This window comes from Seriola dumerili, unplaced genomic scaffold (assembly GCF_002260705.1).
Source record: "Seriola dumerili isolate Sdu_G_001 unplaced genomic scaffold, Sdu_1.0 BDQW01000003.1, whole genome shotgun sequence".
Classification (NCBI taxonomy): domain Eukaryota; kingdom Metazoa; phylum Chordata; class Actinopteri; order Carangiformes; family Carangidae; genus Seriola; species Seriola dumerili.
In genome coordinates this window covers 17,394,232-17,404,596 of record NW_019174258.1, presented here as the reverse complement: position 1 = coordinate 17,404,596, position 10,365 = coordinate 17,394,232, and the positions used below count along the sequence as shown (strand labels likewise).

The 10,365-nt window shown below is 41.2% G+C and overlaps 1 protein-coding gene across 1 annotated transcript; it reads left to right on the top strand.

Moving 5' to 3' along the window:
- The first annotated feature begins 2,333 nt into the window (after nucleotides 1-2,333).
- Nucleotides 2,334-7,630, top strand: oraov1 (oral cancer overexpressed 1). The gene is made up of 5 exons (XM_022744248.1): nucleotides 2,334-2,511; nucleotides 2,732-2,837; nucleotides 3,162-3,232; nucleotides 4,030-4,147; nucleotides 7,111-7,630. The coding sequence occupies exons 1-5, from the start codon at nucleotides 2,468-2,470 to the stop codon at nucleotides 7,180-7,182; spliced, it is 411 nt and encodes a 136-aa protein (XP_022599969.1). The 5' UTR covers nucleotides 2,334-2,467; the 3' UTR covers nucleotides 7,183-7,630.
- The last annotated feature ends 2,735 nt before the right edge of the window (nucleotides 7,631-10,365 follow it).

Sequence of the window (10,365 nt, the reverse complement as noted above, 5' to 3'; positions counted from 1 at the left end):
GTCCTGTGCAAAAGGTCTATGAAGCTGCCACGGGGCTGGACTCTCCCTCTAGCCTAAAGTATGCTGTGGGAATATTCAGAGTGTCAATATATCAAATGAAAAATCAAAGTTATAGATTTTTTCAAAGGGCTCCTCTACAAGAAGGACCTCAAGATCAGGTAAAGAAGAGCTTCCATAAGACCCTTATCAGACTACTACAAACTACCTGCAACACAGGCCCCCGGGGGCCTAAATGACTTTTCCCAGTTGGTAATCAAGCCTTGTACATGTAGGACAGAATACATACACAATGTAGAGGGGTGGAAAATCTGGTGAGAAGGGCCAAACGGAATTGTTGCCCAGCACCTGTTAACAGGTTAATATCACCATGGAAACATGCTTCTACAAAATAAAATAAATTAGGTAGGTCGTCCTTGATGTAAGAGTGTTGGTGGAGGACGACTAACACACATGCATCTCCTCACTGGTGTACATGTCCACCCCCTGAGGGACCAGTGAGACTCAGAATTAAATCATTAATCTGTGTTAATGATCCAAACCCTCCAGCTGTGTTTCCACAGCTGTCAGAGAGAAAACACGAACACATGGTTCAGTGACATCACACCTTCTCTTTCCTGGTAGCACAGATATGAATCCACTGGACTTAGAACTGAGGACGGTTTGTTTTCAAACAACACTGATAAACAACCACAGTTACTCATGTTTACTTTTTTAGAGGACCCCTGAGAGGACATGAGACAGGTCCAGCTGATTCAGACCCCCCAACCCCCCCACCCCTCTTCTCCACTTGTCCTACAACGCCCTCTGCTGGTGAAAGACGGACTCCTTCATAATCTGAGGGACACCAGGTATAGTAGCGATGATCAGGGTGATCCTGCTGATTCAACTTTTTTCAGCCTTTCACACAGTTAGAAACACAGGAAATGACCAAGAGGCAGTGATGTATCTGTAGAGCTGAAATGATTAGTCGGTCACTTGCTCGGCAGACAAATGATCAGTAATCAATCAACTACAGATTCCTTGGTCGGAAGTCAAGAAAGAAATTGTCAGATTAATTGATAATTAAAATAATTCGGATCCATTTGTACAAATAAGACAGTAAATGCATAAGAATGTAAAGTTATGATGTAAACAGGTGTTTGGAGACAACTACATTAAAAAAGAGAAAATTATTTGAATTCATTCACTAATACACAGCTAATTATAATATCTTTTAATTAAGATGGATTGATTAACCATCAGTGCATAGGTGACAGACACAGTACAGAATGAGGACAGTTACACTGGCAGGGGTCAAATATACACTGTGTGTATGTGTACATGGTTCTTATTTTATGGAAAATACACGACTGCCATATGACAAAAAATTCCTTCAATCCATATATTTATTTAAATTTCATTTATTATTATTATTATTATTATTATTATTATTATTATTATTATTATTATTATTATTATTATTATCATTATTGTGTATTTCTATTTTTTTTTTCCTCAAGTTGTGGACATGCAGAAACATCCATGACCCTGGTTTCAGACTTTGACTGTGTCTTAGATATAACAAGTAGTCAGACTTCAGATAGACTGAGTCTAAATTCATTCATTCAATTCAATTCAATTCAATTCAATTCAATGAATTCTGGGTAAATTAAGACTTTTTTCAAAATGAAAAAAAATGCCAACCAAGGAGCCACATCCAACCTCTCAGCTCCGTTCACCCTCAGCAGAAAATGCTGGTCTTTAGGAAGAATTCAACAGTTACGAGGACGTTTAACATGAAGAGTGAAAGAAAAATGTGATTTGGTCTAAAAAGTCTTTCTCTTCTCTTTACTTTCTCTATAACAATGTTAGCAAACCACAAATTATGAGCCATCTCAGCGCAGGTGTCATTCATTGTTACCATGGTAACATTGGTCTTAGGTCCGAGTTAGCCTGGGGGTAAGGTGTCTAATGTTTTAGTCTTAAAATGAGTCAGTCTGTATTTGTGTGTAACAGTCTGACATCAGACTGATCTATGAGCAACATGAAGACTGGACCAACACGACAGAGCAGTCTGACATATCTGTGTGGAACCTGAGGCCTGTCCAGCGATGAGGAAGTCAAACAGTCTGATCTAATTTACAGAAGGTCCAGTGTGATAAACAGAGAAATTAAAGGAAACCACTGTTTATGATGTTAATGGATTAGAACAAGATTCTTTTTCGATCATGTCTTTGTTTTTGTCTCAACCCAAATATCAGCACCAGGAGCCCGTTCTCCCCCGGGCCCGCAGGGGGCAGCACTGCTCTGATGCTGGAGGAAGTGCAGCCGTATCGGTGGAAGCCGCTGGAAACCGGAGCAGACTGTCGATAAACGGTGTCAGCATCAGCAGCAGGTCGGTTCACCGCTGTGGAGGTTTAAACACACGGACTGTGAGACTCTGACGAAGAAGAAGAACAAGAGGAAGAGGAAGAAGAAGAAGACAGTGATGGCCGATGATCTGTTCGACAGTATTGTGCTGGCAGATGAAAAGTGAGTTATCAGGCTTGTTTACTCGGGTACGTGCCCACCTGGACACACGGCAAAGCTTCCGCTGAGTAATCAGGACACACACACACACACACACACACACGTACGCACGCACGCACACACACACACACAAACCTGAGACACAGTACAACACTTTCACATTAAGACAATGACTGGTAAAACTGTTCTCCAGCCTCTGAGTGACGGTCTGACGTTTCCTCAGGTTCCGGGGGGAGGGGTACCGGGAGGGCTTCGAGAGGGGAACCCGCCGAGGACTGCAGGACGGCCGCAGACATGGGGCCTCTCATGGGGCCAAACTGTCCACCGAGGTGAGAGAGAGCGGTGAACATGACTGTGTTTCAGTAGTCAGTGCTGTCATCCGTGCCACATAACTGTTTTTTCTCTGTATGAATAATCAGCTCCGACATTTGTGTTGATTTTTTTTTTATTTTTAGTGAAAATATTTTAGTAGAAAATATTATATTTAAACTTCCTGACCTGCAGTACTTTATCTTTTTTAACTATGTTTATTGTTACGCACCAAAACAAACCTCTGACCCTCCTTTGTCTGTGACAGTGAGTTAAACACATGGTCAGTAACTCCTTTGGTTTCTTGAATGACCTGACTTGTGTTTCCCTTTGTTCTCCTACAGATTTCCTTCTATTATGGATTTGCCATCACATGGAAATGTCTCCTCCAAAATAACACAGATGTCAAATCCAGGTATGATCACCTTCCTTTAAGTTTTAGGAGACTTTTACAGTTTTTATTTTCTTGCATATCTCATAACCCACAGTCTAGATAACTGAAGGTAACAGGCTGTTAACCTGGCTAACATACAGTTGTCAGGCTTAAATAATCCTGTTATCTCTGATCCAGCTGAGTGACAGAAGATACATGTCAAACTTGGATGGAGTTCTCTGGAATAACAGTGTGCTTTTATTTTGAAATAAAGACAACATAAGTCACATCAGCATTCATACGACTGGCTAAGTATTGATCATATGATTGTGGTGTTGGGAAGCCTCCCAGCATGCACCGGGGCAACAGGTTGGTTGACAGGAGTAGGAGTGTTATTTATTTTTTTATATGGATCCCCATCAGCCACCACCAAGGTAGCAGCTACTCTTCCTGGGGTCCACTCATGTAAACATGACATCATAACGCAAAGCTATAATGTAAATTAAAATCAACGACAAACGGGAACAAGAAAATAACAAAAACAAAAAACAGTAAAAATACTAATAATGATAATAACAAGTAGCCACACTTTATCAAAACAGTCAGTACAACATTTGATACAGCTCAGAAAGAACAGTACCACTAAAAACACCGTATACAGTAACTGAAGAAAAACATCAATAAAATGAGGTTAAAAAAATGAAGAAATAGTGACACTGACACAGAGACTGTTTCAAAGATCAGAGAACATTTATTGATCATGGACATGACCTGTTTCTGAAAGAGTCCTGTCTGATCAGTGTGTGTGTGTGTGTGTGTGTGTCTCTCTCTCTCTTCAGGAAGCGTCTGAAAGCTCTGGAGGCTCTCTTGGGTTTGATCCAGAACTGCCCTCAGGACGATCCTCAGTCAAAAAAGCTACAGGAGGACATGGAGAAGCTTCGCGCCAAGTTCAGACAGGTACTCCACACACCTGCCCACCTGAACCTGGTGATACTGAAGGTCGTCCTAACGGGCTGATCCATTTGTTGATACTAAGTCTGTTCCAGCTGCTGTGTACTGTAAGCTGGCGTGGTCCAGGTGCACGAGCTGTCAGTCACTCTGCTGTTACCTGAGACACAGTGTTATGAGTGAGTGATGAGCTGCAGGTAACAAACGATGTGTTCTAATTAATACAACATGTCGCTGTGTATTATCTACATGTTGTGTAACAGCTCTGTGTGTCTTTAAGACTGCAGTGGACGCCTAAAGACAAGGACCATGATGTTTCTTATTTTTGTGGATGTCCAGATGTTTCAGTTAGATCCTATAAAAACACTTCCTGGTGTTGTCAAGGTAACAGCAGAGTCTCACAGCTGTAAACTGTCTTAGACCAGGGTCATACCCCTGAGCACAGAGCCGCTTCACTGAGTTCAACCCAACAACAAACTTAGTGAACAGTTTGTATCAATAACACAGGTGTCCTCAGCTGATTGGCCTGTAACAGGCCTACACTGACATCTCACACCAGGGAAGTCCCCTCTCGTCAACACGAATCAGACTGATACCTGTTATAAGGAAGCGTAGCCTCGGTAAGCGGTATGGGTTGGGACACTATGGAAATGATTCCGGTCAGAGAATCTTTGAGGTAGGAGGAAAGCTTATTTATTTCAAAACTTGTTAAACAGGTGTGGCCTGGCTGTTGGTGTATGTGTGTGTGGCCTGAAATAAAGCAGAAAGTACAGTAACGGTACAGGGACATGAAATATAATGAAAAATGGCCCTTTAAACATAAATTCAACAATAGAAATCGCTGTTAATTACAATGTGTGTTAAATGACCACTTCTTCTGTTCAGCACATTGGCCTTATATTAACATGAACAACTGCTGATACATTTAAGCTACAGTTACAGCTACAGTAAGGTCATTAAGCTAGCAAACCGTCAGCAAGCATGGTAAATGTACAACAACAGAGCATGTTAGCGAGTCTAATGCATAATTATTCCCTACAGAAATGTCACAGCTTGCATTTATATCCTTCACGCACACATTGGGAGTAAAAGACAGTCCAGAGTATTGTCCCTCGGCAAGTTTCACCATCACAACTGCAGGGAAAGAGTCTTCAACTCATCAACTACGGCACCGCTCGTTAACTACGGCACCGCTCGTTAACTATGGTTAACTGCTGCACTCTGTTTGTTGTGGTGATGGGCCGGGCTGTATGTCAGGAGTGAGGGAAGGAGGGAGAGCCTGCATGCATGATGTCGCCTCATTAAGGGGTAAAACTGGTAGGCTTTTGTACACCTGTCAGTCACACATGAGAAGAGACGCTGAGGTGGAGCTGTGGTTCTCTCAGGCGCTGGCTGTTGTAAGAGTTGTTGATAAGACAACAGCCGAAATGAACTCATACTAATCTATAAATTAACAATGCTGAGTTTCACATGGCTTTAAATGAGCTATTTGTAAGTTTTGCTATTGCCACACAGGTAACGTTAGCATTGGCAACTGTTTACTTACCAGTCTAGAAGAAACGTGAGTTCATCATGAGTCTTCATTCCTTTACTTGCCAACAGCTGTCTCCAGAGGTGGAAACATACACCAATGTTAACTCTTGTCTCTATCACTGTTTTAGCATGCTAACCAGCTAGCCCCGGCCCGTCTTGTCACTTTCTGATAGCAACCCACTGTAGTGTCCAGTCTGTCCTGAAGAACTAGCTGCTCAGAGGACGTATTATAACCTCTTGTCTCGTAAATGCAACGATGACTCAAGATCTTGTCAAGAGACAATCACCACCACCTGCTCCTAACAAGAAGCCACTTTCAGCAGCAGAGAAAACGTACATATAGCCCCGTTTCATTAGCTGCAGAGTCAGAAGTTGCAGTAACCTGTAAGACCCAAAGCTAAGCTAATGCTTACCTTAATGCTGAAGCTAATGAAATGACCCACAGAGAAAAATCCACATCACTGTCTCAATGAGGTGAAAGTCTGACCCTCACCTCACTGTGTGATGCTGCCTAGTGACCTACATGGCTGTCTTAGCTAACACTGAACAGTGTCACTAATGTAACACAGAGCAGGTGTGCACTGTATATAGGTAAACCATTGAGTTGGTCCCTGTCTACAGAGTCTGTCTCACACAGGTCTGATCTGCTCTGGACTGAGGTCAGCTGCTTTATAAGTGACATGAACCAGAGACAGCTGAGACAGGAGATGGTGCACTTACAATCATTTCCTGGAACTGTGTCACATGGTTTCTCCACCTCCCCGCCCCTTCAGGAGACCAGCAGCAGATCTAAGTCAGTTCACTCCAATGGGAGACGTGAACCTGATCACAGATTATGATTCTTTCACGTCATAGTCACTGAAATAAATGTTGGATCAATTTCTCACAAGCCGCGGATCAAGAGAAAATGAACTTTATTCAGACCTGTCAACTGAGACAGAGACAGGTCTGAATAAAGTTAGAATAAAGATCTCATGAGATCTCACAACGCAGATCTCTTCTCTCTGTTGGTTGTGGCTCTGGTTTCCTTGCTGCGGTAGAGCTACTGTCACTTTCCAACCACAGACGTTAAGAAGGACTGCTATACGTGCAACCATGAATTAAAAGATTAAACTGAAATAAAACTTGTATTTCTTTGCTTTATAATACTATTATTGTTATTATTATTGAACTGTTTTTGGAGGGAAAACAGAGTATCAGACTGATATGATCTTGTGCTGGGTTGATCAGATATAAGCTAGCAGATAAAAACGAGCAGCAAAATCAGGCGCAAAACTGTATCTAGTGTTGTATTGTACTGTTGTTATGTTTTGACATGAACAAACAATCACGACGAAGTAGAGACAGGAAGTGTAACCATGTCTTACCATTGCCGCTGCCTGTAATGCTTCATCTTTGAGTGAACGCCCTCCAGCTGACCTCTGTGTGCCGTCATCCAGGTCTGCTCCATGTTGAACGTCCCAACTGACTTCAAGGACTATATCAAGACCTCCGAGGGGACGTCTTTCTGAGTCTGTCCTGACGGTGATGATTAGGAGGAGGAGCCGAGACGACCTCCCACAGAGGAAGGTGAGCTGATCTGCTACCGGCTTCCGGATCTGGGATCAGTGTCAGAGGTGGCAGCTGACCCGTTTGTGGCGGACTCAGTAGAAGGTTTGGAGTGTGAAGCAGAGACTGTGTCGATCTGACTGCCGTCTTTGTGGGAGGGTGTGACGCGTAGAGTCCACGGTCCTCGTTAAACTGGATCAGTCTGAGGAGGGGACAGCAGTAAGACTCAGGACCAGCAGGAAGACATGATGTTGTTTCCCGTTTGACCGAGACAGTGGATTTATTGCAGTGATTGAGAGAGTTTCAGGAAGATGCATAATTGGAACCGAAGAAACGGACAAGAATGAGTTTTGTTTTTAAAAACTATTTAACAGAACAAAGTCAAAATAAAATGTTTGAACACAAACTAGACTTTACAGTGTTGTCCTCTACTTCCTGCTCCGCTACACTGATCTGAAGCTGTGTTTCAGCTTGAGACAAAAACATTTGGAGATTTTAGAAATTGAACTGTCACAGATTAAACCCAACAGTGTTTTTTAGTTGAACTGAAATCCACCTCCACCAGCTAGATAATGGATAATCCTTTATTAGTCCCACAGTGGTTACAGCAGCAAAGTGTCAGTACAAGAAAGAAAAACTTCAAAAAGATGATATCAAATGCTTAAAAAAGATAAATAGTATTAAAAATATGATATGTACAATTAGATATTTAAATATAACAACAAAAAAACTGTAGTAATAAAATGCTTTTGACGTGTTAATCGGTAAATTTTCCTGTCTGGAAGTTGTCAACCCACAGAAGGAGTCCGCTGATATTTTGATTATAAAGACTTCCATACACTGATGTACTTTTAATTAAGAATAACGAAGTGTTCTTACTGTTTTTGCTGCTTCAGTAAGGGGGATTGAATCCTGTAGAGAACATGAGGCAGACTGACAGTCTGACCATCACAACACACTGGAGGAAGCTGATAAATACAGGTGTTTGTAGACCTCCTTCAGCTCTAATATTCTGTTAAGTTAGAGCAGCAGTGATGTGTCGAAATTTAATAACTGAGTAATCATTTCAGTCAGTTTAATCAGAAAATGCCCAAAATGATCAGGTTCCAGCTTCTGAACATGAATATTATCAGTTCAGGTGGACAGTTACACATGTTTTGTTCTTCAGCAGATTCAGTTTGAAACACTGAGTTGAAACTGTAAAACTGTGAAACTTGCACTGTGTATTCAAATGGCTTTATCCCACACACTGCTCTTTCAGTACTGATGAAAACCTGCTCATAAAAAATCTGTAACTCAAATGTAGTTTCCATTATTTTGTTTAAAACTGAATGTGCTGAAGCTCAGAGCCTGAAGAGCAAAAGTGTGTAACTGTCCAACTCCTTTCAGTTTGGACTGCAGGGGAGACCAGGGATGGTTGTATCATGGGTCAGGTATTACACTTCCAATTTCTCCAATCAGGAACAAGTTAGGAATCACCTGATTCACCTGCTCAGTCTAATCCTTGTTCCACATGTGAGGATGTAGCTCCCTGTGACAGACACAGACTGCATTAGAAGGAAAAACTCATTTTGAGGTAAGAGAGTATTTTTTTTTTTACCTTATTTATTTTTGTAATATCAATATCTGCTCTGAAGTTTAACTCTTCTTCTTCTGTTGATATTTTCATGCTAGTTGTCACTGCTAATGTTTTAGCTGTTAGCTGTAGATTAAGCTTGTTCATGGCTGTAAGAGTCTGGGTTGTTTGTAACAACATTACACACACACACACACACACACACAGACACACAAATTATGTTAATCAATTAAGTGTTGAATAGAAATCTTTCAATATCACCTACATATAAGTGGTTATTGAATTTTAATGGAATTGGCTTAAAGATACAGACAGAAATGTCAAATGTTACAACCATCCCCGGTCTCTTCTACATCATACAACACTTGTTAGACGTTGGACTTGTTGTATCATGGTTGTCCTCTCTTTAGTTTTGATCATAATGAGATGTCACAGGGAATGTTTTCATTTATGTTCACAGCTCTGTCAGTTGTGATAAGATACAAACTCTCAGGATCATGTGTCCTCAGGCTGCAGGAGTTTAGTGACAAACTTGATTCTTGACATTTTGAAGATGACAAAAAAAAGAGAAAATATGACCCGAACGGAGGATAAAACTGTTGCTTTAAACTATTCCAGCGAGGAGCCAGTAGAGGGCGCTGCTGTCAATGATTACACCAGAATCACAGCCTCTGTCTGACACACAAGAACAAACTGATGCAGAACAGTCAGGTGTAAATATTAGATTAAAAAAAACATGAGTTAGAAATTCACCCCACTGGAGTTGCCTCATCTGTTTTATGATCTGTGACACTGACACATTGATTAAGGGCAAAAATAAACTATAATAATAATAATGACCTAATGTATAACATGTTTCTTAACTAAGTTATAAAGTCATAGATCATATTTAAAAGGTCCATGTATATCTGACATGTCAAAGTAAAAGCTGTGGATTGAGAGCAGTAGTTCAGGGGCTGGACAGTCACTATTAGTTGTGATCTATCATTCCACAGAAAATTAATCAGCAATTATTTTGATAATTGATTAATCATTTACAAGACGAGAGGTTCTAACACTTTCACAAAATATAGCATGATGGTGCAGTCAGAGCAAGATCTGGAGGTAGTGTGGGTGGGGTTGTAAACATCACCTGCAGGAGCTAGCATGGCTAACAGGCTAACAACAGCAGTCCACACAGCTGTAGGTTGAAGAGTTGAATCAAACATGTCACTGTCATTGACCTCTGAGCTGTCAGTCGCACACCGTCCCGTCTCTGATGTTTGGTTATTTGTCTGCAGTGATGAAACACAAATATAAAAACTCTCTCTGAGCTGGACGTCAGAGAGCCTCCAAACTTCCCCGGTCAAAGGTCAACTGGACTGAACTTTTATTACTATTATACTATAATACATATATTTTTTGAAGAGCCTCTGACTTCACGTGCTTCCATTTCTGAAACGAGACCTACACCCTGATGGATCGTTGTTTATCTAATCCAATGGAGGGATATGTTTATTGCAATTGGTTCTGATTAAGTTCAGAAACTGTCAGTCACAGATGAGGGTTGTTACACACCACTGGAAACAAC